This window comes from Sus scrofa, unplaced genomic scaffold (assembly GCF_000003025.6).
Source record: "Sus scrofa isolate TJ Tabasco breed Duroc unplaced genomic scaffold, Sscrofa11.1 Contig63, whole genome shotgun sequence".
In the NCBI taxonomy this organism is placed as follows: Eukaryota; Metazoa; Chordata; class Mammalia; order Artiodactyla; family Suidae; genus Sus; species Sus scrofa.
The window spans coordinates 125,299-151,641 of NW_018085271.1; the positions used below are offsets into that span (position 1 = coordinate 125,299).

At 40.3% G+C, this 26,343-nt stretch overlaps 1 protein-coding gene across 2 annotated transcripts in view; it reads left to right on the forward strand.

Moving 5' to 3' along the window:
- Positions 1-26,343, forward strand: part of LOC100153359 (multidrug resistance-associated protein 4-like) — a 161,393-nt gene that overhangs the window by 124,985 nt on the left and 10,065 nt on the right. Inside the window, exons 26-28 of one of the 2 annotated variants that reach the window (XM_021082309.1) lie at positions 9,612-9,784; positions 10,227-10,332; positions 20,271-20,405. In XM_021082309.1, coding sequence (XP_020937968.1) covers positions 9,612-9,784; positions 10,227-10,332; positions 20,271-20,375 — 384 coding nt within the window. In that variant the 3' untranslated portion in view covers positions 20,376-20,405. The remainder of the gene's footprint in view (positions 1-9,611; positions 9,785-10,226; positions 10,333-20,270; positions 20,406-26,343) is intronic. The other variant, XM_021082310.1, reaches the window with a different exon arrangement.

A 26,343-nucleotide genomic window follows, 5' to 3' on the forward strand; every position in this document is an offset into this window, starting at 1 on the left:
TGTGATGATAATTGGTTTTTAACAATCACGTCATTTTGATGCTGCAGCATGAATGCAGATAACAGCACCTGGGTCTTTTGCTTAGTGTTTATATGCAAAGGTTTATTTCTAGAAAATTTTCTGTTAAATGTGTGTTTCCCTTTACATGAATTTTTGAATTTCCTTACCGTTGCATGAAAAGGATTTTGACTTCTTAAAAAATTTTTTACTTATACATATATCCATTCTTTTTCTCATATAGGTTATTGCAGAATATTGAGTAGACCTTTCTGTGGTTTGTGTATTTTGACACATATTATTTAGCATATTAACCCTAGTTTTGTAAATTGATTCTATGATGGCTGAAGCTCTGTCTAGACTTCTGAACTGTAGACTGGGTTCTGATTTCCCAGAGGACCTAGCTCAGTTTTTTGCTTTTAAAAAGAAGCACTTAATAAAAAGGTTCTAGGAGTTCCCATTGTGGCTCAGCAAAAATGAATCTGACTAGCATCCATGAGGATGTGGGTTCAATCCCTGGCCTCACTCAGTGTGTTAAGGATCTGGCCGTGAGCTGTGGTATAGGTCACAGACATGGCTCGGATCCTCCTGCATTGCTACAGCTCCTATTTGAACCCATCCTGGGAACCTCCATATGCTGCTGGTACAGCCGTAAAAAGACGAATAATAGTAATAATAGTAGTAGTAGTAATAATAATAATAATAAATAAAAATATTACTAAATGTTCAGCGATCTTGTTATTTCAGAGAATTGTACCTTGCTTTTTTTTTTTTTTTTTGATTTTTAGGGCTGAACCCATGGCATATGGAGATTCCCAGGCTAGGGGTTTAATTGGAGCTGTAGCTGCCAGCATACACCTCTGCTCATAGCAACACTGGATCCTTAACCTACTGAGCAAGGCCAGGGATCGAACCCACAACCTCATGGTTCCTAGTTGGATAAATTTCCACTGTGCCACAGTGGGAACTCCCAAGTGTGGCTTACTTCTCAAAAACATGTTGTTGTTGTTTTTTCTAAATACAAATCCATGTGACTGTTCACATTCTTATTTTGATCTGGTGCATTTGGCATTTAGTGTCACCCTTCTAAGGATAGCTCTGAAGTCTGTAGGTGGATTTGGAGGCCTGACAATTTCCTGCCAGTGATTCTGGTTCCTTAGGGCATGTCAGCATTCATTCTTTGCACACTCACTCTGCATTCAAGCAATGGTGGGCTTTTATTCTCCTAAATGAGCCAATTACTTCACCTTCTCTGACTTGAAAAGCATTGCGCCTCTCATATTTCATTTAAGTTTGTTAATCTTTCTACATTGAAATTCTGGAAGAGAAAGGTGGGGAGAGCAGTTAACCATCACATATAAAGAAAAATAGGATGATCCATTGATTTGAAATCACAGGGTAGATTTAATGGTGAAATTGTGATACCTTTAAAAAAAATGGAGAGACAGGATTAAGATGATGGAACAGAAGGACTGGAGCCCAACTTCTCTCCTAAAGACAAAAAAATTACAACCAATAATGAACAGCCTTCAACCAAATGGACTGGAAACTTTCAGAAAGATATCCTACTTCAGAAGACAAAGAGGAGGCCACATCAAGTGGCTGAAGGGGCGATTATGTGATATAAGCAACCCGGTACCTCCCTGGTGGTAAGCCCACAGACTGGAAAGTAACTGTATCACAGAGACTCACCTACAGGAGTGAGAGTTCTGAGCCCCACATCAAGTGCCCACACCTGGGGATCTGGTATTGGGAGAAAGAGCTCCTGGAACATGTGGCATTGAAGGCCACTGGGGCTTGTGCACAGGAGCTCCATGGGACTGGGGCAAACAGAGACCACATTCTTGAAAGGCACACACAGGCTTTCACGTGCACTGGGTCCCAGAGCAAATCAGAGGCTCCAAAGGAATCTGGGCCAGGCCTGACTGCAGTTCTTGGAGAGTTCCCTGGGAAAACAGGGTATGACTGTGGCTCATTGTGGGGGAAGGACATTGAAGGCAAAGCTTTTGGGAATATTCATCAGTGTATGTTTCTCTGGAGGTGGCCATTTTGTGAAAATCTGGCCCCACCCATCAGCACTGAGAAGCCCCTTGCCAAACAATAATCCATGTGGGATCACAGCCCCACCCATCAGCAAACAGGCTGCCTAAAGACCTCCCCCCCAGGCACACAGCTGCCTCTAATCTCACCCAGAGACAAAGTTCCACCCACCAAAGGGATAGGAATCAGCCCCACCTACCAGTGGGCAGGCACCAGTCCCTCCCATCAAGAAGCCTACAGCAAGCCCCTGTACCAACTTCAGCCACAAGGGCGGGAGCAGACAACAGAAGTAAAAGAGCCCACAACTCTACTCTCTGCAAAAAGGTCATTGTACCAAAAACCTATAAAAATAAAAATGAAAACATAGAGAACTATAACTGAGATAAGGGAGAAAGAAAAATCCTAGAAAAACAGTTAAGTGATCTGGAGATTCTCAGCCTCCAAGAAAAAGACTTTAGACTGATGATGCTGAAGATGATGCAAGACATTTGAAATAAACTGGAAGCAAAGACTGTTAATTTAGAGCAAACATTGAGCAAAGAAATACAAGATTTAAAATGTAAGCAAGAAGAGATGTAAAATACAGTAACTGAAATAAAATATTCATTAGAAGCAGCTAACAGCAGAATACAGGAGGCAGAAGAACGAATAAGTGAGGTGGAGAACAGATTAGTGGAAATCACTGATGTGGAACAGAAAGGAGAAAAACAATTGAAAAGAAATGAAGAGAGTCTCAGAGAACTCTCAGACAATGTTAAATGCACCAACATCCGTATTATAGGGGTTCCAGAAGGAGAAGAGAGAGAGAAGGTGACCAAAAAAATATCCCAAGAGATAATAGCCAAAAACTTCCCTAACATGGGAAGGGCACCACTCACTCAAATCCAGGAGGCGCAACAAATACCATATAAAATAAACCCAAGGAGGAACTCCCCGAGAAACATATTAATCAAACTGACCAAAATTAAAGACCAAGAGAAAATATTGAAAGCAGCTAGGGAAAAGAAATAATATACAAGGGAACCCCGATAAGTTTATTGGCAGATTTTTCAGCAGAAACTCTGCAGGCCAGAAGGGAGTGGCATGATATACTTAACGTGATGAAAGGAAAAAACCTACAACCAAGATTACTTTACCCAGCAAGGCTCTCATTTGGATTTGAAGGACAAATCAAAAGCTTTAAAAATAGGCAATAGCTAAGAGAATTCAGCACCACTAAACCAGCTTTACAACAAGTACTAAAGGAACTTTTCTAGGCAGAAAAGAAAAGGCCGCAGCCAGAAACAAAGATACCACAAATGACAAGTCTCTCCAATAAAGGCAGTAAAGACAGGAAATTATGCACGAACAATTATACTACCAATATCAGAAATTGTCAGAAGAGGAGCCTACAAATACAGGACATGGGAGATGCACTTGCAATTAAGAGACCAACAACTTAAAACAATTTCATATTTATATCAAGTCCTATATCAAAACTTCAGGGTAACTGCAAACCAAAAATCTACAGTTGATACACAAGCAAATAAGAAAAATCACTAAAGATAGTCATCAAACCAGAAGAGGAGAGAACAAGAGAAGAAGGGAAGAAAGGAACAAGAGCAACAAAACAAATCCAAAACAGTTAATAAAATGGCAATAAGAACATACATATCAATAATTACCTTAAGTGTAAATGGACTAAATGCCCCAACCAAAAGACATGGACTGGCTGAATGGGCACAAAAACAAGACCCATATGTATGCTGTCTTCACGAGACCCATTTCACTTCTAGGGACACAAATTGAAAGTGAAAGGATAGAAGAACATATTCCACACAAACGGGAATCAAAAGAAAGCTGAGTAGCAGTACTCATATCAGACAGAATACACCTTAAAATGAAGAATATTTTGGTGACAGGGAAGGACGTTACCTAATGATCAAAGGATCAATCCAAGAAGCAGATATAACAATTGTAAATGTATATGCATCCTACATAGGATCACCTAGATAAGGCAACTGCTACCAACCTTAAAAGAAAAAATTGACAGTAAGACAATAATAGCAGGAGACTTTAACACCCCACTTATGGCAGTGGTCAGATCATCCAGACAGAAAATCAACAAGGAAACACAGGCCCTAAATGAAGCATTAGACCAGTTGGACTTAATAGATATTTATAGGACATTCCATCCAAAAGCAGGAGAATACACATTCTTCTCAAGTGCACACGGAACATTCTCTAGGATTGATTACATTCTGTGCCCAAAATCAAGCCTCCATAACTTTAAGAAAACTGAAATCCTATCAACAACAACAACAAAAGTGCAAAAAACAAACACATGCAGACTAAACAACCAATGGATCAGTGAAGAAATCAAAGAGGAAATTAAAAAATACCTAGAAGCAAATGGGAACAGATACAACCCTCTCAAACCTATGGAAGCAGAAAAAGCAGTTCTAAGAGGGAAGTTTATGGCAATACAAGCCAACCTCAGGAAACAAGAAAAAGCTCAAATAAACAACCTAACATTACATCTAAAGCAGCTGGAGATAGAACAGACAAGACTGAAAGTTAGCAGAAGAAATCATAAAGATCAGAGCAGAAATCAATGAAATAGAAATGAAGAAAAGCATAGAAAAGATCAATGAAACTAAAAGTTGATTTTTTGAAAAGATCAACAAAATTGATAAACCCTTAGCCAGACTTATCAAGAAAAAAGAAGACTCAAATCAATAAAATTAGAAATGAAAAGGGAGAGGTAACAACGGACATCACAGAAATACAAAGGATCATAAGAGACTACTACATGCCGCTATATGCCAATAAAATGGAAAACCTAGAAGAAATGGGCAAATTCTTAGAAAAGTATCATCTTTCATGACTAAACCAAGATGAAATAGAAAAGATAAACAGATCAATCACAAGTACTGAAATTGAAAGTGTGATTTATTTTTTTTATTTTATTTTTTTTAGTGGTTTTTTTTTTTTTAATTTTCCCACTGTACAGCAAGGGGGTCAGGTTATCCTTACATTTATACATTACAATTACATTTTTCCCCCAACCTATTTTCTGTTGCAACATGAGTATCTAGACATAGTTCTCAATGCTATTCAGCAGGATCTCCTTGTAAATCTATTCTAAGTTGTGTCTGATAAGCCCAAGCTCCCGATCCTCCCACTCCTCCCCTCCCAACAGGCAACCACAAGTCTCTTCTCCAAGTCCATGATTTTCTTTTCTGAGGAGATGTTCATTTGTGCTGGATATTAGATGCCAGTTATAAGTGATATCATATGGTATTTGTGTTTGTCTTTCTGGCTCATTTCACTACAAAGTGTGATTTAAAAACTTCCAACAAACCAAAGTCCAGTACCAGATGGCTTCTTAAGTGAGTTCAATCTAACATTTAGAGAAGAGCTAACACCTATCTTTTTGAAACTATTCCAGAAACTCGCAGAGGCAGGAACACTCCCAAATCATTCTGTGAGGCCACTATCACCCTGATAACAAAACCACACAAAGATACCATAAAAAAAGAAAATTACAGGCCAATTTCACTGATGAACATAGATGCAAAAATCCTCAACAAAATACTAGCAAACCTAATTCAACAATACATAAAAAGGTTGCACAAAATGGTCAAGTGGGATTTATCCCAGGGATGCAAGGATTCTTCAATATCTGCAAGTAAATCATTGTGATACACCACATTAACAAACTGAAGAATAAAAACCATATGATCCTGGGGAGTTCCCATCATGGCTCAGTGGTTAACGAATCCAACTAGGTACCATGAGATTGTGGTTTCGATCCCTGGCCTCAATCAGTGGGTTAAGGATCTGGCGTTGCTGTGAGCTGTAGTATAGGTCACAGACATGGCTCAGATCCCAGCGTTGCTGTGGCTCTGGCATAGGCTGGTGGCTACAGCTCTGATTAGACGCCTAGCCTGGGAACCTCTATATGCTGCGGGTGCAGCCCTAGAAAAAGCAGAAAGACATACACACACAAAAAAAATATGATCCTCTCAATAGATGCAGAAAAAGCCTTTGACAAAATCCAACACCCATTTCTGATAAAAATCTTTCAGGAAGTGGGCATAATGGGAACCTACCTCAACATGATAAAGGCCATATATGACAAACCCACAGCTAACATCATTCTCAATGGTGAAAAGCTGAAAGAATCCCCACTGAGACCAGGCACAAGACAAGGATGTTCGCTCTCACCACTACTCTTCCACATAGTTTTGGAAGTCCTAGCCCCTGCAATCAGAAGTAAAAGAAATAAAAACAATCCAAATTGGAGGAAGAAGTAAAACTATCACTATTTGCAGATGATGTGGTGCTATACTTAGAGAATCCTAAAAGACTTACCAGAAAAAAGTTAGAGCTCATAATTGATTTTGGCAAAGTCACAGGATACTGCTTTTCTATATACTAATAACAAAAGATTAGAAAGGGAAACTAGGGAAATAATCCCACTTACCATCCCATCAAAAAGAATAAAATACTTAGGAATAAAGCTACCTAAAAGCAACAAAAGATCTCTACTCTGAAAACTATAAGATGCTGATGAAAGACATCAAAGATGACAAAAACAGATGGAAAGACATACCATGCTCTTGGATTGGAAGAATCAATACTGTCAAATTGACTCTACTACCCAAGGCAATCTACAGATTCAATGCAATCCCAATCAAAGTACCAAGGACATTTTTCATAGAACTAGAACAAAATATTTTAAAGTTTGTTTGGAAGCACAAAAGACCCAGAAGAGCCAAAGCCATCCTGAAAAAGAAAAATGGAGCTGGAGGAATCAGGCACCCTTACTTCAGATTATACTTCAAAGCTATAGTCATCAAAACTGTATGGTACTGTCACAAAGACAGAAATATAAATCAGTGGAACAGGATAGCCCAGAATTGAACCCATGCACCTACAGTCAACTAATCTATGACAAAGGAGACAAGAATATACAATGAAGAAAACACAGCCCCTTCAATAAGTGATGCGGGGAAAACTGGACAGCCACATGTAAAAGAAAGAAATTAGAACACTTCCCAACACCATACACAAAAATAAACTCAAAATGCATTAAAGACCTAAATATGAGACCAGATACTATAAAGCTGTCAGAGGAAAACCTAGGCCAAACATTCTCCAACATAAACCACAGCAATATCTTCTCAGATGCACCTCCTAGAGTAGTGACAATAAAAACAAAAATAAACAAATGGGACCTAATTAAATTTAAAAGTTTCCACACAGCAAAGGAAACCCCAAACCAAACAAAAAGACAACCCACAGAATGGGAGAAAATCTTTGCAAATGACAAGGGATTAATCTCCAAAATTTATAAATACTTCCTGCAGCTCCATACCGAAAAAACAAATAACCCTATCAAAAAATGGGTAGAAGATCTAAAAAGACAGTTCTCCAAAGAAGACAGATTGCCAAAAACACATGAAAAGTTGTTCAACATCACCTATTATTAAATAAATACAAATCTAAACCACTATGAGGTACCACCTTACATAGGCCAGAATGGCCATCATCAAAAAGTCTACAAACAATAAGTGCTGGAGAGGATGTGGAGAAAAGAGAACCCTATTACACTGTTGGGAGTGTAAATTTGTGCAACCACTGTGGAAAACAGTATGGCGATTCCTAACAAAACTAAGAATAGAATTTGATCCAGCAATCCCACTCCAGGGCACCATCCAGAAAAAAACCATGACTCGAAAAGACACACGTACTCCAGTGTTCATTGCAGCACTATATACAATAGCCAAGACATGGAAATAACCTAAATGTCCATCAACAGAGAGTGGATAAGGAATATGTGGTATATGTACACATGGAATGTTACTCAGCCATTGAAAGAAAAGTAACAGCATTTGCAGCAACATGGATGCACCTAGAAATTATGCTCAGTGAAGTCAGTCAGACGGGTGAAACACCAACATCAAATGCTGTCACTTACATGTGCAAAATTAAAAAAAAGGATGCAATGAACTTCTTTGCAGAACAGATACTGACTCACAGACTTTGAAAAGCTTACGGTTTCCAAATGAGACAGGGTGGGGGGTGGGGGACGGGCTGGGATTTGGGGAAGGAAATGCTATAAAATGGGGTTGTGATGATCACTGTACAACTGTAAATGTAATGAAATTCATTGAGTAATTAAAGCGATGAATAAATAAAATTTAAAAAGAAGGTACAATATCTTTTACAATCCTATCTTGATTTGATAGATCCATTATCTATTTATTACAAATACACACAGATTTTTTTCCTCCTCATGTGACTCTGAAGGCTACAGATGCTTTAGAGAAGGGTCGTGAAATTTTTAATAGGCTCGGAATTTGAGGAGGGAAGTGTATGTACACACACACACAAACATATAAAAAAACTGAAAATACTGGTAAATCATTTTTCTTTTCTTCTTTTTTTTAGGGCCCCCTCCCAGATCATGTGGAAGTTCCCAGGCCAGGGGTCGAATCTGAGCTACAGTGGCCAGTTTACACCACAGCCACAGCAATGCCAGATCCTAGCCACCTCTGCAACCTACACCACAGCTCAGGCAACGTCATATCTTTAACCCACTGAGCAGGGCCAGGGATTGAACCTGAATCCTAATGAATACTAGTCAGATTCATTACCTGCTGAGCCACAGTGGGAACTCCTAGTAAAATCATTTTTCTGTTTGTCTCCCAGCTTGAGATCTGTCTTCACAGATTCTTAGGTAGTAAATTTACTCTAGAATTTTATAATATAGTTTTCCATGGACAGAGAGGTTATGTTCATTAGGAGACAAATCCTGTCAAAACTGTCTTGGAGTTCCCGTTGTGGCTCAGCAGGTTAAAAACTGAACATTGTCTCTGTGAGGATGGAGGTTCCATCCCTGGCCTCACTCAGTTGGTTAAGGATCTGGCATTGACACAAGCTGCAGCGTAGGTCACAGATGCAGCTCAGCTATGGTGTTGCAGACAGCACAGATATGTTGTTGCTATGGCTGTGCTGTAGACCCCCAGCTGTACTTCTGATTCGGCCTCAGCCGGAGAACTTCCATATGCTGTAGGGGCTGTAGTAAAAAGAAAAAAAAAATTTTTTTTAAACTATTGTAGAACTTGGCCTAAACTTATAATTAATTCATCTGTAGGAGCCAAAATTAAAATAAAATTTAGTTGCCTCTGAATTCTAATAATGATGAGGTCGTGGAAGTGGTAGGGGATAATACTGCCTTTTTAAACTACATTTGGAACTTTATGATAATAAAAATAAACATGGATTTATTTCCAAAAGTGTGTGGTTTCTATGTATGCTTCTGGAATTGACCCTGTTACCACAGTGATGTCTCTTTGAATGAGAAATCACCCCATCATTGTGTTTCTCCAGGAATTCCTTCTGTCCTATATTGACTCTAGCATCTTTCTCAGTGATCGCTCACTGGCAGGAGCTCCCCCCATCACCTGGCTGCACATGTAAGATACGTAGGAAGTCCTGAGGCCCTCAGAGCGCGAATGTCTAAGAGGCTTGTCTACTTCAGTAGCAGTTTGTTGAGTAAAATGTCATTCTTTCTGTATCCACAGGTTCAGCTTAAAGAAGCTGTTGAAGGTCTCCCTGGGAAACTGAATGCTGAATTAGCAGAATCTGGATCGAACTTGAGTGCTGGACAGAGACAGCTGGTGTCCTTTGCCAGGGCTATTCTCAGGAAAAATAAGATATTGATTATTGACAAAGCCACATCCAATGTGGATCCAAGGTCTGGAGCTGGGGTCCATGAAACCTGGAATCCAAACATAAATGTAGTAAATGGGAAATATTTTGTGATGATGAGAAATGTTTCTAATTCTTTTCTCCACCCAAAAGGTAGCTCTTGTTATCATTAATCCTAGAAAACAGAAGAAGACTCCAACCTACAAAATGTGTTATGTATTATTCATGTTGTTATGAAGCATCCTAGGAGAGCTAGATTTCTAAATTTCGCTCCTGAGCGTTTCAAGTAATTTCAAGGGAAGACTATTTCCCACTGTTTAATGGAAAATAAATAAATTTCTAAGGAAAGTTTTTATAGTTTTTCAGGAACAAGATTAAGTCTTACAGTATTAATTTTTTAAAAACAGTATGAAAACAACATGTGATTTTTAACTCTTCTGTCTGCTTTTCATATCTTTGCTGAACTAAATCACCTTCTTTGATTCCAGAACTGATGAGTTAATTAAGAAAAACATCCATGAGAAATTTGCCCAGTGCACTGTGTTAACCATCACAAACAGGTTGAGCACCGTTATTGACAGCGAATTTGTAATGGTAAGAGCCTCGTCTGTGGAATTTCAGTTGTTTCCATTTATGTTCAATTTTTTAACTCATCCTTCCTTGTAAACCTTGATAGAAACCTCCAAATAATTTAATTTTCTCTTAATTTCTCCTCTGATTCCTGACATTAACTCAAGTACTTAACTCTGCTTTCTGAAGGTGCTTTTGAATAATTTCATATTAAAAATTTATTTCCATTGTCATTTTTAAAAGATGGTTAACCATGAAAATATTCAAAATCCATGTTTGGCTTCATATTTCAGATGGTGGGACATAGTCACTGTCACTGTGTCACAGCTGTTTCAGCTTTTTTGGATTTCCTTGATCCAGAAAATTAGCCTCTCATTGAGACTGCCCCAAGGTGGTTGGCTAAGGTTGCAGAATTTCTCAGCTGTTGCTGTCAGAGGGGAGTCCATGAGAAGAAATGGCCTAGTGAGAAAAATAAAGTAGTTCAACAGAAGGGACTTAATGTAAGAAATTTGTTACATAGGAATTTGAGGGATAGAAAAATGAAAGGAAACACCGGGATAAGAATTTTAGGAACCAACTCCCATGTCCTAGGACAGATGTCCAGACCTAAGAACCGAGAGGAGAGGCTCTAAAGAGTCGGCGCTCATCCTCCAAGTCACCGTCCAGCTGCTGGTCATGTCTGTGAGGGAGCCCGAGGAGGCTGGTTCTCCATGTGCTGAGAGAGCTGGGAGCTGAGAGCAGTCATCACTGCTGAGGTGATGCTGCAGGAGGAGCAGAGACCAGGTAGATCATTAGCTCTGAGTCCCACCCTTGGTCTCCCTCTAGTGCCCCCTAGTGGCAGAACCTCCCAAAGGGGAGCAGGTCACAGAGCCTCTGAAATGAGATTTGCAGAGACCGAGCCTCTGCATCACAGGTGAGAGGGTAGAAAGAAGGGAGATGGGGAGCTGAGAGCCTGTAGAGAAACACCCAGCAAGTGTCTTACACAGCAGATCTGGACTCTGCACACACAGCAGGCTCCAGGCTTGGTCTGTGGGTGTCTGTCTAGTATCTTCCTTCCAGTTGTGATTGGCTCTTTTAATATTTCCTTCCTTAGCTCTATTTCCTTCCTTCCTCCCTCTATTCCTTTACTCTTTCTTTTTTAATCTTCTCTCTTTCTTTGTTCTTTCCTCTGTTTTTGCTGAGTTTCAATATATGTTAGGGTGTGACTTTATAGAATGATAAGGAAATCATCCCTGAAAGGAAAAAAACCTTTGGCTGAATATAATCCCACAGGAATGCAAGTATTTTAAGGTTAACCCCTAGCCTGTGACAATGAGTTGATTTCAGTCATTTTATTAATGCTAAGTAACTATTGTCAGGAGACACCACAGTATCCAGTGATGCTTGCAGAAGACTCTGATGATGGCTACCATTTTTTAGCAATAAATTATTCTTACATTAAAGTCTACACATGTTTTTTAAGACTCAATGCCAGTGCAGACTTGATAGGCCACCGTAGAGTGAAAACATAACTTCCCTATGCCTTGGGACACCAGAGAATCATGTGACTCACTTTATTACGATGGCGCCTTCATTGTGGTGTTCTGGAACTGAACCTGCAATGTCTACGAGCAATGCCTGTACCTGTTTCCTTTCCAGAAAGCAGGTGATTGTTCTGAAAGGCTTAAGGACATAAAGACAAGTCCATCAGCTGCAAAGCCTAATAATGCTGCAGACAGCAGGCAGCCAGCCTCTGGGTTGGGGGAGTGGCTGGGGGGGTGATGGACGCTGATGAAGGGCATAACCATCAGTGTTGTCACCTTAAAGTCCTGTCACTGCAAGTGCTTAAGCTGTAATTATTACATTTTGCTGCACTGGTGACTATTCTGCAGGAAGATGGGTGATGTGCTTTTGTTTACTGTAAGTCAGTCAAGCAGAAGTCTGGTTGGTAAACAACTGTGACCTGGTAGGTAGCTTTTTGTGTTGGCTCTCCAAAGGGATTCATTCAGTTTGCTTCATGACACACCATGAGTGGGTGAGACTTAGAATTCTGTTTTACAAAGATGTTCTTTCAATTTCAACTTTATTAAACATGGTGTAGTCATAATGACACATAATTTAATCTTCCTTATTTACTCCGTTATCACTAAACAGGGGAACAAGACAGACAAATTAGAAATCCTCTCTTTCCTAAGAGTTACCACTGTCCCCACATTGAAGGCTCCTTCTTGTAGTTTTTAGGACCACCTAGTCGCTTGTGGTCTGTTCTCTCTTCAGCCGGTGGCACAGCTTTTCCTCCGATCCCTGCACACTCCTGTCTTCATAAGCACCCCCCACACCCCAGATTCTCCCTGGTAGTGTGAGCACAGGAAGCAGGTGAAAATCTGCTGTTGCTCCAACTCTGGTGTTGCCTGTGTTCAGCATTTTCACTGCCAGCAGTTCGAGTATTCTTTGGAAACGAAGGACCCAAACCAGGGCCAGGAAGCTCAGGTTCCACCTCTTCTGTCCACAGGCAGTCTTGTGGTTTTATGTCCTTTTCCTTCTTCCTCAGTGCAAGCCTCTTCTTGGAAGTTTTTCCCAGTGAAATGAAAACCAGAACCTGTTGTAACATACCCACCTGAAAAGCACAAAAACGGCCCACACCTAACTAGAGTGTTACTGAAATTCTATATTTCACCTTCATGGAACGTTTCTTTCATAAGCCTACTGGCTGCAGTTAAAACATTTAGAAGAGAAAAGCTCTTTAAAAACATACCAAGAGATGTCATTCCACTTTCAGAGGGAAGATAATTCACCTGGAGGCAGAAGCACAATCTGGGAGAGGAAATCCTTTATGGGGGGCTTCCATGTAAAAGCAGCAGCTCTGGGAGAGCAGCGTGGAGTCACCATGGCCTTGCCATCCACTCATTCTCCAGCTGAGTAGAGGGGTTTAGTTGTTCAGGACCTCAGAACGGTCTTGAGTTAATACTTGCTACATTGTCCAGTCACTGAGAAGTTCACAGGCACCCACATTACCAGGAATGGACCCACCATCCGAGTCACCTGGCAGCCAGAGACAGAGACCTGACACTCATACCTTCCCCTCCCCCTCTCTACTTGTCACTAAGTGGGGCCTCTCTTCACTGTATGTCCCCATATTGAAAGCTGTTCCCAGCATCTCTTTCCTATTGTTGGCTCTTCCTCCACCCTGTCCTGCCCCACCTCTCCCTGCAGCCACCCCATTGTCACTGCTGGCATCCTGCCAGTGTCAGTGGAGCAAACTAGTTTGCAGTGGGTCCCTTAGATGTTTATGTCTGGGGCAGTTACCTGGATTTTCTGCAGATACACAGGTCTGATAAACACTCTTCACTGAGCTCTGCAACTGACTGACTCATCTCACATACTGTATTTTCTTTAACCTTCTAGAGGGTGGTGAGCAATGTGAGGCTGGCATTCCTGGAGAGAGCCTGGGGTTGAGGGGTTGTTATCGCACCCCCTTGAATGCGTGGTCAGTTTATAGTTTAACTTGGGTTACAGGAAGAGTGGGGACACAGCGGGAGATTACAGGAGCCTTTTCTTATAGATATAAAAGGATATTAAACTAAAAAATCAAGTTTACACTAATTTTCCTGTACATTTGAGAAAATTTAGAGTCACTTTCTGTTTATTCCTTCTGAAATATCTAGATACTTTGATCAAACCGGTAAATGTAAAGGCCAAGTGGGTAAAATTCTATTCTAGGCCCTTTTTCAGTCTGGGCCCCATCGCAGCTCCTGGAGCCCCTGACCTGAGCCTTGGGGCGCTGCCCTCCTGCTCCTTTCAGCTCCCCCTCCCCTCGGACTGCACCTTCTCTTCTCTCTCTTTTCCAGTATTTGACCATCAGTGAGTTTCAAGCCTCCATCCTCAACCCTGGTTTTTCTCTCCCTCATTTTCCTCTCACTCTCCCTCTGGCCCATGGCCATCAACCTGTGGTCCCCCGTCCACATCCCTCGTCCTGGAACCCCTGCATCCCACTGCCTGAGCTGTCTCCCAGGCCGGCTGGAATGGCTGGACTGGTTCCCCCCTTGGTCTCACTCTACAGTCTTGCCAGGCGGCACCATTGGGAGGTCAGCCAGCCATGCCCTGAACTTCATTTCCTTTGTATTTACCTTTCAGCCAGCAGTACTCTGTGCCTCTTACCTGTCATGTACAATGTCAGGGCTGCAAGATGCAACAGTGAGCAAGGAAAACCACACACCCTGCCCTTAAAAAGCTGCCAGGCTCGCCTCCAGCCCTCCTGGCTCATGTGGTTCCCTGTGTCTGGAAAGACCGCTGTCCACCCACCCGTCCTGTGTCTGCAGTCCACGTCTGTCCATTCTTCAAGGCCCAGTTCCCTGCCCTCTGTCCTCCTTGAAGGTTGTCCTCTGAACCTGTGACCCGAAGTCACCTCCTCTACTACTAACCTGCTCCTTGTCGTGCTTTTTTTCTTGCATCATAAACACTTGAGGGTTTTCTTCTCTCTCCTTTCAGTACAGGCTCCCTGAAGGCAGGGGCTGTGTCTGCCTCTTCCACAGCTTCTGGCGTAATGCCATCCATGCAGTTAAATATGCAGTAAATGTGTGCTGAATCAATACAGAATTAGTGAAAATTTCCTTGGTTTCTTCAGATGTGTTTTAGCCACATGTTATTTACTGTTTTTTAAAAATCAAAGTACAGTTGATTTACAGTATTGTGTTAGTTTCAGGTATACAGCAACGTGATTAAGTTACATATTTTTTCAGACTATTTTCCATTACAAGTCATTATACGATATTGTATATAGTTCCCTGTGTTATATAGTAAATACTTTTCGCTAATTTTTGTGTGTAGTAGTTTGCATCTGATGATCCTGTCGTCTTGGTTTATAACCCCTCCCTTTCCCTTTTGGTAACCCTCAGTTTGGTTTCTGTGTCTGCGAGTCTGTTTCTGTTTTGAATATAGATACCTTTGTATTTTATTATTTTTTAGATTCCATATGTAAGTGATACCATATTTTGTCTTTTTCTGACTCACTTCACTTAGTATGATATTCTCTTGGTCCATCCATGTTGATGCAAATGGCACTATTTCATCCTTTTTTATGGCTGAGAAATATCCACTGTATATATGTACCCCATCTACTTAAACTGGTCATTTGTTGATGGACACTTGGGTTGTTTCCAGCTCTTGGCTTTTATAAACAATGCTGCTATGAACTTTGTGGTGCATGTATATTTTTGAAATAGGGGTTTCATCTTTCTGGATATATGCCCAGGAATGCGATTACTGGAAAATCTATTTTCAACTTTTTTTTCTTTTTTGTCTTTTTTTTTTGTTGTTGTTGTTGTTGTTGCTATTTCTTGGGCCGCTCCCTCGGCATATGGAGGTTCCCAGGCCAGGGGTTGAATCGGAGCTGTAGCCACCGGCCTACGCCAGAGCCACAGCAACGCGGGATCCGACCCGCGTCTGCAACCTACACCACAGCTCACGGCAACGCCAGATCGTTAACCCACTGAGCAAGGGCAGGGACGAACCCGCAACCTCATGGTTCCTATGGATTCGTTAACCACTGCGCCACAATGGGAACTCCTCAACTTTTTTTTTTTTTAATTGCAGCAATACTTTTTTATTTTTTTCATTTTCCCACTGTAAGCAAGGGATCAAGTTATCCTTACATGTATACATTACAATTACATTTTTCCCCCACCCTTTCTTCTGTTGCAACATGAGTACAAAGTTCTCAATGCTATTCAGCAGGATCTCCTTGTAAATGTATTCTAAGTTGTGTCTGATAAGCCCAAGCTCCCGATCCCTCCCACTCCCTCCCCCTCCCATCAGGCAGCCACAAGTCTTTTCTCCAAGTCCATGATTTTCTTTTCTGAGATGTTCATTTGTGCTGGATATTAGCTTCCAGTTATAAGTGATATCATATTGTATTTGTCTTTGTCTTTCTGGCTCATTTCACTCAGTGTGAGATTCTCTAGTTCCATCCATGTTGCTGCAAATGGCATTATGTCATTCTTTTTTATGGCTGAGTAGTATTCCATTGTGTATATAGACCACATCTTCCGAATCCAATGCTCTGTCGATGGACATTTGGGTTGTTTCCATGTGCTGGCTATGGTGAATAGTGCTGCAATGAGCATGCAGGTGCATGTGTCTCTTTTAAGTAGAGTTTTGTCTGGATAGATGCCCAAGAGTGGGATTGCGGGGTCATATGGAAGTTCTATGTATAGATTTCTAAGGTATCTCCAAACTGTTCTCCATAGTGGCTGTACCAGTTTACATTCCCACCAACAGTGCAGGAGGGTTCCCTTTTCTCCGCAGCCCCTCCAGCACTTGTTCTTTGTGGATTTATTAATGATGGCCATTCTGACTGGTGTGAGGTGCTATCTCATGGTAGTTTTGATTTGCATTTCTCTTATAATCAGCGATGTTGAGCATTTTCTCATGTGTTTGCTGGCCATCTGTATATCTTCTTTGGAGAAATGTCTATTCAGGTCTTTTGCCCATTTTTCCATTGATTGATTGGCTTTTTTGTGGTGGGTTGTATAAGTTGTTTATATATTCTAGAGATTAAGCCCTTGTCGGTTGCATCATTTGAAACTATTTTCTCCCATTCTGTAAGTTGTCTTTTTGTTTTCTTTTTGGTTTCCTTTGCTGTGCAAAAGCTTGTCAGTTTGATGAGGTCCCGTGGGTTTAATTTGCTCTAGTTTCTATTGCTTTGGGAGACTGACCTGAGAAAATATTCATGATGTTGATGTCAGAGAGTGTTTTGCCTATGTTTTCTTCTAGGAGTTTGATGGTGTCCTGTCGTATATTTAAGTCTTTCAGCCATTTGGAGTTTATTTTTGGCATGCTGTGAGGGTGTGTTCTAGTCTCATTGCTTTGCATGCAGCTGCCCAGGTTTCCCAGCAATGCTTGCTGAATAGACTTTCTTTTTCCCATTTGATGTTCTTGCCTCCCTTGTCAAAGATTAATTGACCATAGGTGTCAGGGTTTATTTCCGGATTCTCTAGTCTGTTCCATTGGTCTGTCTGTCTGTTTTGATACCAGTACCACACTGTTTTGATGACTGTGGCTTTGTAGTATTTCTTGAAGTCTGGGAGAGTGATGCCTCCTGCTTGGTTTTTGTTTCTCAAGATTGCTTTGGCGATTCTGGGTCTTTGGTGGTTCCATATAAATGTTTGGATTGTTTGTTCTAGTTCTGTGAAATATGTCAGGGGTAATTTGATAGGGATTGCATTGAATCTGTAGATTGCTTTGGGTAGTATGGCCATTTTTACAATATTGATTTTCCCAATCCAGGAACATGGAATATCTTTCCATTTCTTTACATCTTCTTTGATTTCTTTGATTAAAGTTTTATAGTTCTCGGCATATAGGTCCTTTACCTCCTTGGTCAGGTGTATTCCGAGGTATTTGATTTTGTGAGGTGCCATTTTAAAAGGTATCGTGTTTTTGTATTGCTTTTCTAATATTTCATTGGTGGTATACAGAAATGCAACTGACTTCTGAATGTTAATCTTATAACCTGCTACTTTGCTGAATTTATTCATCAGTTCAAGTAGTTTTTGGGTTGAGTCCTTAGGGTTTTCTATGTATAGTATCATGTCATCTGCATACAGTGACAGTTTTATCTCTTCTCTTCCTATATGGATGCCTTTTATTTCTTTTGTTTGTCTAATTGCTGTGGCTGGGACTTCCACAACGATGTTGAAGAGCAGTGGTGAGAGTGGGCATCCTTGTCTTGTTCCAGATTTGAGGGAAAAGGCTTTCAGTTTTTCCCCATTGAGTATTATATTTGCTGTGGGTTTCTCATACATGGCTTTGATTATATTCAGGAGTGTTCCCTCTATACTCACTTTGGCGAGGGTCTTGATCATGAGTGGATGTTGGACTTTGTCAAATACTTTTTCTGCGTCTATTGAGATGATCATATGTTTTTTGACCTTTTTTTTTGTTAATGTGGTGTATGATGCTGATTGATTTGCGTATGTTGAACCATCCTTGTGAACCTGGGATGAACCCAACCTGGTCATGGTGTATAATTTTTTTAGTATGTTGTTGGATTCGGTTGGCTAAGATTTTGTTGAGAATTTTTGCATCTATATTCATCAATGATATTGGGCAATAGTTTTCTTTTTTGGTGGTATCTCTGTCTGGTTTTGGAATGAGGGTGATGGTGGCATCATAGAATGTCTTTGGGAGTATTCCTTCTTCTTCAACCTTTTGAAAGAGTTTAAGGAGGATGGGCACCAATTCCTCTTTATGTGTTTGATAGAATTCACCTGTGAAGCCATCTGGTCCTGGACTTTTATTTGTAGGGAGTGATTTAATGACCTCTTCAATTTCATTTCTAGTGATAGTCTGTTCAGTTGGTCTGTTTCTTCTATTTTCAACTTTTTAAGGAATCTTCATACTGTTTTCTGAAATGATTACACTAATTTACATTCCCACTAAATCTAAGAGGGTTCTCATTTCTTCATACCTTGATGAAAGCCATTCTGACAGTGTTTATTTTATTTTTTTGCTTTTTTTAGGGCCACACCCACAGCATATTTAGTTCCCAGGCTAGGGGTCCAAATAGAGTTACAGTTGCCAGCCACAACCACAGCCACAGCCACACAGGATCTGCACGCGTTTGTGACCTACACCACAGCTCATGGCAACACTGGATCTTTAACCCACTGAGCAAGGCCAGGGATCAAACCCACAATCTCATGGTTCCTGATCCAATTTGTTTCCACTGTGCCATGATGGGAACTCCTCATTATTGTTTTGATTAGCATTTCTCCAATGGGTAGTGATGTTGAGCATCTTTTCCTGTGCCTGTTGGCCATCTCTTTGTCTTCTTTGGAGAAACGTCTATTTAGGACTTCTCTCCATTTTTTTTTGGGGGGGGTGCCTTTTTATTTTTGATAATGAGTTGTATGAGGTGTTTTTGTATTTTGGATATTAACCCTTTGTTGGTCACATCATTGAAAATATTTTATCACATTCCTTGTGTTGTCTTTTCATTTTGTTGGTGGTTCCCTTTGCTGTGCAAAAGTTTTAAAGCCTGATTAGGTCCCATTTTTAAATTTTTGCTTTTATTTCTTTTACCTTAGGAGACTGATCTAAAAAAATACTGCTACAATTTATGTCCAAGAATATTTCGCCTATGTTCTCTTTGAGGAGTTTTATGCTATCATGTCTTTAAGTCTTTAAGCCATTTTGAGTTTATTTTTGTATATGATATGAAGGAGTGTTCTAATTTCCTTGATTTCCATGTAGCTGTTCAGGTCTCCCTGTGCCACTTGCTGAAGAGACTGTCCTTTCTCCATATGTATTTTTGATGGCTCTCTCATAGATTAATTGACCAAAGAGGTGTGGAGACCTGTGTTTTAAAGGTGCATTTTTTTCTTTTTTTTCTACTTCAGGAGGAGTAGTTATATTCTATCATACTGCGATTAAGTTAAATTACACATTCGTGGCATCTAAATTGGCATACTAAGAGGACATTTAAATTATTATGTGGATGTGACAGATTCAATTATTCTTCAATTCTTTTGAGGAAGCTGCCCTTAGCAATGCTTCCTAGTGATAAACAAAAGCTTCACAGGAAATTGGCCTTTAAGAGACTTAATAAATGTTTCTAATTAAATACCTTGGGGCAGAATTAGCTGCAATCCTTAGCTATGGAAAAACCTGTGTCCTGTTCAGAGTTTCAGCACCTTCTCTTAAAATACATTTAGTCTAAGAATGACCTAAATGAAGAGCTCAGTACCCTTAACATCAGAACTATGTCTATAGCTGTATCATTTGGGCAATGTTTCAGACTCTTTCTTCTCTCCAGCACCCTGAAGCAAAGCCACTAGTAAGTAGAAAGCAGAGTAAGAGCCCCTCCCTCTTCCTTTTAAGTTTCAATTAGTGAACATATCCATGTGCAATAAAATATTGTCTGAGTTATACTATGTTACTGGGAAACATTGTCTGATGATAGGTTTCTTCCTGCTGATTTTTAGGTTTTGGATTCAGGAAGACAGGTAGAATATAGTCAGCCGTATGAGTTGCTACAAGATGAAGAGAGCCTATTTTACAAGATGGTGCAACACCTGGGGGAGGCCTAGGCCGCTGCCCCCACTGAGACAGCAACACAGGTGAGCTCCAAGCAGAGAATTGTAATTAAAGTTCATTTCCCTGGTTCACTCTTCAGGATCTCCATGAGGGGTCTGGTAACAAGCGCTCTGTGCCCTTTGCAATTATGAGCCTCCAGAGATGAAGCTTCATGGCTGGGCCTTAACAACAAGTTGCAGGTTGAAGGCAGGTCTGCTGAGAATCTGCAGAAGAGGTGTGCGTGGGGCAGGATGTGTGTGTGCTCACGTGTGTACGCGCATGTGCATAAGAGAGAGATTGCAGATTAGACTTTCCATGATTTTGGACTCTGTGGGTTCAGATTCCCACACAGCACAGATCACTCTCATTCTGCAAGCGTTTTACGTCTTATCCTGACTGGTCCTCAGGCCCTTTGCGATGCAAGTGCCGTCAGGGAACATCCAAGAAATTTGAGAGTTTCAGGGGAAAATCTGGACTATTTCAGGTCTAGGAAGATCTACCAGGGAAATGTGTAGGTTGCTTCTGTTTTCTAATTTGTGAAGAAAACTCCAACATGATACTAAGTCTCCCTAATTCTTTGCTGTTTAGAATTAGGTCACGTTGCCTCCCTGAGCTTCCTCTACCTTCTAGAAGGTGCAGTTGTCATGAGGACAGATCAGGAATTCACACAGCCTTAACACTGTAGTCTGAATGGGGCTTGGGGATTTAACAGAGCCTTTGTGCAGAGCTGAGGGGTGTGGGAGCTCTAAGCGCTGTAGGCGGTGTGAGGAAGGTGCTCCACGAGTAACACTCAGGCCACGTGGTGTCGCTCTAACAGAGGGGAGGTGGTGGTATCTTGTCCTACAGATGTGATAACTCAGATCTGGCTTCAGAGACTTAGCCATTACCATGAAGCTGCCTGTAGTTCTATCTGGAGCCAGGTGAGAGTGGGGTTGATGGAAGGATGGAGGGAGGGAAGGAGGGTCTGGTGTCCTTGCCCCTTGAGATGCGTGGCTCAGGTAGGAGGAGGTTCCAACTGGATGTGACGGGGCTTCTCATCCAAACGTTATCTCTGGGCCTTAAATGATGGGAGCATTTTTCCTTCTCCATACTTTTCTGCATTTCCCAGATTTTCACTTGTCAGTAGAATAAAATTACTTGTGTAATATTTAAAATATCTTGTAAAGATATGGCCCAGTGTCCGTAGTGCTCTTGTATGAATGACTTATCTAAAATGTACCTGAGTTCTCTCTGTTCTGGTTTCATCTCATTCCTCCCCCTTAGAAATGAAGACATGACGAGCAGTGCCTTCCACTGTTTATGGGCTAGGAGATTGCCCAGGGTCACAGAGCTGGCTGAGGAGTTGACAGAGTTCACTGGTTCAAGCCTCAGATTAGGGACAGTGAAGACTTTCCACAAATACTCAGACTGTATGCACATGCAGAGAAGCTGCACTTGGAGCCGGATATTCATTTGTGCCTGAAATGGATAGAGTGCTTTCATCTCCCAGTCAGAGTTTCCCGTCTAAGACCTGACAATTCTTTAGGAGATTCCCTGTATAACCTAACACGGAAGAGCCTGGAATCTCCCAAACCCTTTTATTCATTCAACCTTAGTTATTTCACCTCAAAGAGATGTGCCCCTACCTCTGTGTCAAAGTCTTTGTTTAAAAACTGTGTTATTGGAGTTTCCCTCTTGGTTCAGTGGCTAAGGAACCCAACTAGAATCCATGAGGATGCAGGTTTGATCCCTGGCCCTGCTCAGTGGGTTAAGGATCCGGTGTTGCTGTGAGCTGTGGTGTAGGCTCGCAGCTTCAGCTCTGATTCAGTCCCTAGCCTGGGAACCTCTGTATGCCACGGGTGTGGCCCTAAAAAGACAAAAAAAAAAGACTCCCAAAAATTTTGTTATCATTATCTATTATCAAGACCTTGAGCAATGAGAAATAGATCACAGGATTTTAGATAGGGCCAAAGAACAGAAGATAATAGGATTCAACACCCTGATTTTACAAGTGAGGAAACTAAAGCCACTAAGGAGGAAGACGGCCCTATAGATACAACTTGTGTTACACTAATTTGCAGCAGAGGATTAGTAATCTTTTTCTTCAATTAATTTTTTAAATCAAGTAACTTATATACAAAGCAGGCATAGGTCACAGAATTAGAAATCTTATAATTCCTGGTGTAGAAATCTTGTACCTACTTTTACATTAGTAATGGTAAGTTACAATGGTATAGTTCTTTATAATTTTGTTTTATTTAGTTGTCATATATATGATTTCTCTTAATCCTTATGACAGTCCTTTATTTATTTATTTATTTATTTATTGTCCTTTTAGGGCTGCACCCACAGTATATGCAGGTTCCCAGGCTAGCGGTCAAATGGGAGCTGTAGCTGGTGGCCTATGCCATAGCCACAGCAACACCAGATCTGAGCCGCAACTACGACCTACACCACAGCTCACAGTAATGCCAGATTTTTAACCCACTGAGCAAGGCCAGGGATTGAACCTGTGTCCTCATGGATGCTAGTCAGATTGGTTTCTGCTGAGCTATGATGGGAACTCCTTTCTTATTTTTAATATATTTTAAGGCTGTGACTTTTCTCTGCTATCCTAATAGGTTTTGGTGTGTAGTGCTTTTATCACAGTTAGGTTTTTATTTATCGTTTCTGCAATTTTGGTTTTCATTTCTTCTTTAGCCTAAGAATTATTTGAGAAGGAGATCTTTCCAATTTCCTAGTTAGAGGGTTTTTTTTAAATGTTTGTTTTCTATTTTACTCATCATTTTACTCATTTCATTGACTTGTGATTCAAAAAAAAAGTTCTCTGTAGTATTTCTACCCAGAAACAGTATTTATTAATACTTTTTTATGGTCTAGAATATAGGTAATTTTTGTGAATGTTCTTTAGGCATTTAAAAAGAATGCCTATTGTCTATTTAAAGTACAGAGTTTAATTTTTAATTAGAGTGATTTTATTAATTACATTATTTAGGTTTTGTTTTGTTTTGTTTTGTTTTGTCTTTTGTTGTTGCTGTTGTTGCTATTTCTTGGGCCGCTCCCGCGGCATATGGAGGTTCCCAGGCCAGGGGTTGAATCGGAGCTGTAGCCACCGGCCTACACCAAGCCACAGCAACGCGGGATCCGTGCCACGTCTGCAACCTACACCACAGCTCACGGCAACGCCGGATCATTAACCCACTGAGCAAGGGCAAGGACCGAACCTGCAACCTCATGGTTCCTAGTCGGATTCGTTAACCACTGCGCCACGACAGGAACTCCTATTTAGTTTTTTTTCTATCCTTATTTATTTTGGTGTGACTTGGACTTAGGTGAATTAGTCTTCTATTATGCCAAGTTTCCCCTTGTAGTTCTTGTCATTTTTTGTTTTGGTAAATTCAGTGTTATGATTTTTTCAGTCCATAGATACTCATGACTTAGATTTTCACTATGAATTATATTTTTTTTATTATTTTACAGTACTTCGATTTATTGGATGTTTCTGGCCCTGAATCCAAGCAAGTACAAAAAAGTGAAATTGAGTCCCCTGTTTTTATTTGCTTGATATGTCTTTGATTGTCTTTTTTTATTTTTTTGTCTTTTATTTTTTCAGGGCTGCGCCCACAGCATATGGAGGTTCCCAGGTTAGGGGTCGAATCAGAGTTGTAGCTGCCAGCCTACGCCACAGCAACACAGGATCTGAGCCACGTCTGTGACCTATACCCCAGCTTACGATGACGCCAGATTCTTAACCCACTGCACAAGCCCAGGGACCAAACCCATGTCTTCATGGATACTAGTTGGGTTCAATAACCACTGAGCCATGAGGGAAACTCCTGTCTTTGTCTTTTAATATCAATTGTAGATGTGTCTCCTGCAATGGCAAGTAGTTAGGTTTAGCTCTGGGATTTAATCTTAGCCCTTAATAGGTGTGTTTTGTTTTAGTTCTGTCATATTATGCTTTCAATTTGTAGAGTTTTTTTTTTTTTTAATGTATTGCTGGATTCAGTTTACTAATATTGTGTTGAGGATTTTTGCATCCGTGTTCATCAGTGATATTGGCCTGTAATTTTCTTTTTTTGTGGTATCTTTGTCTGGTTTTGGTGTCAGGGAGATGGTGGCCTCATAGAATGAGTTTGGGGGTGTTTCTTCCTCTGCAGTTTTTTGGGAATAGTTTCAGAAGGATATGTTTGTTTTTTGTTTTTTTTTTTTTGTCTTTTTTGTTGTTGTTGTTGCTATTTCTTGGGCCGCTCCCACGGCATATGGAGGTTCCCAGGCTAGGGGTTGAATCGGAGCTGTAGCCACCGGCCTACGCCAGAGCCACAGCAACGCGGGATCCGTGCCACGTCTGCAACCTACACCACAGCTCACGGCAACGCCGGATCGTTAACCCACTGAGCAAGGGCAGGGATCGAACCCGCAACCTCATGGTTCCTAGTCGGATTCGTTAACCACTGCGCCACGACGGGAACTCCGAGTTTTTTTTTTAATCTTTGAAATTATACTCTAATTTTTTACTTTTACACTTTATTTTATGTGTGTTGCTTTCTTCTAGGAATTCCTTATTCCCTTATTGATTCCACATTATAAACATTGTCATTTCCATTTTCTATGCTCTGCTGAACGTTGTTTAAAAGAACTACTGTTTATCTTCACATTTTAAAAATATTTAAAACTATTATTTTACTTACCTATATTAAATGACACTTTTCCCATCTATAGTTGGATAAAATTTGTGCTCTAGTTTATAGCCTTTTTAAAACTTTGGGTCATGAGTCATTAGTGGGGCTGTGAAATCTGTTTAGTCAATCGTGACCATAGTGTTTTAAGAAATGCAATAGAAAAGAATGGAATGAATGAAAAACAGCTATGTATCTTTCCTAGTAGTAGTAAATATTTCATGAATTCCTTTCAAAATAGATAAATATAGATATAGCTAGGGAATCTGTAGTGGGACTCATGTAAAATTAAAAATATTTACTATTGTGGGAAGCAGCCCAAATAAAAGTTTTAAAACAAGGCTGTATATCATCTTAAAGGGGGGGTCCATGGGACTTAGAATCCCTGACTTATTGTCAATATATTTAACCCTTGAACAGCACAGGTTTGAACTTCATGGGTCCACTTGTATGGAGATTTTTTTTTTCAAAAAATATGTGATAAAATACTATATGATCCATAGTTGGTTGAATATGTGGGTATGGAAGGTCACTGTAAAGTTATACACAAGTTTTTGACTATTTAGAGGGTCAGAGCCCCAAGGCCCCACATTGATCAAGGGTCAACTGCATGAAATTAATCAGCTGCATCTCAAATTTGAAATAATTTGTTCTTCTTTCCTGGATGCACAAAGGATTCTTTCTCTATTTTGAAGGTCATTAGTTTTTCCTAGGACATCAGGTACTTTTGGTCTGTACATTCAAGTGTTTTATTTCTAAAAGATTACCTGAGTTATATCTTTGAATTTGTTTTATTTGATTGGATTCTCTTTATAAATATCTATAATATATATGTTGACTGGTTTTTGTATATTTTATAAATCTGTTATCTGTTTCTCATCCTGTTCGCCATGTCTCATATAGTTTTTGTAGCTGTAACTAATATTTTTAATTTATTATAGTTGATTGACATTGTTCTGTCAATTTCTCCTGTAAAGCAAAGTGACCCAGTTATATATATATATACATATTCTTTCTTCTCATGTGGAAGATCTTATTATCTTCCGTCATGTTCCATTACAAGTGATTAGATACATTTCCCTGTGCTATACAGTAGGATCTCATTGCTTATTCACTCCAAATGCAATAGTTTGAATCTACTAACTCCAAACTCCCAGTCCATCCCACTTCCTCCCCCTACCTCTTGGCAACCACAAGTCTGTTCTCCAAGTCCATGAGTTTGTTTCTTTTCTGTAGATAGCTTCATTTGTGCTGTATATTAGATTCTAGGAATAAGTGATACTATATGGTATTTGTCTTTGTCTTTCTGATTTACTTCACTTAG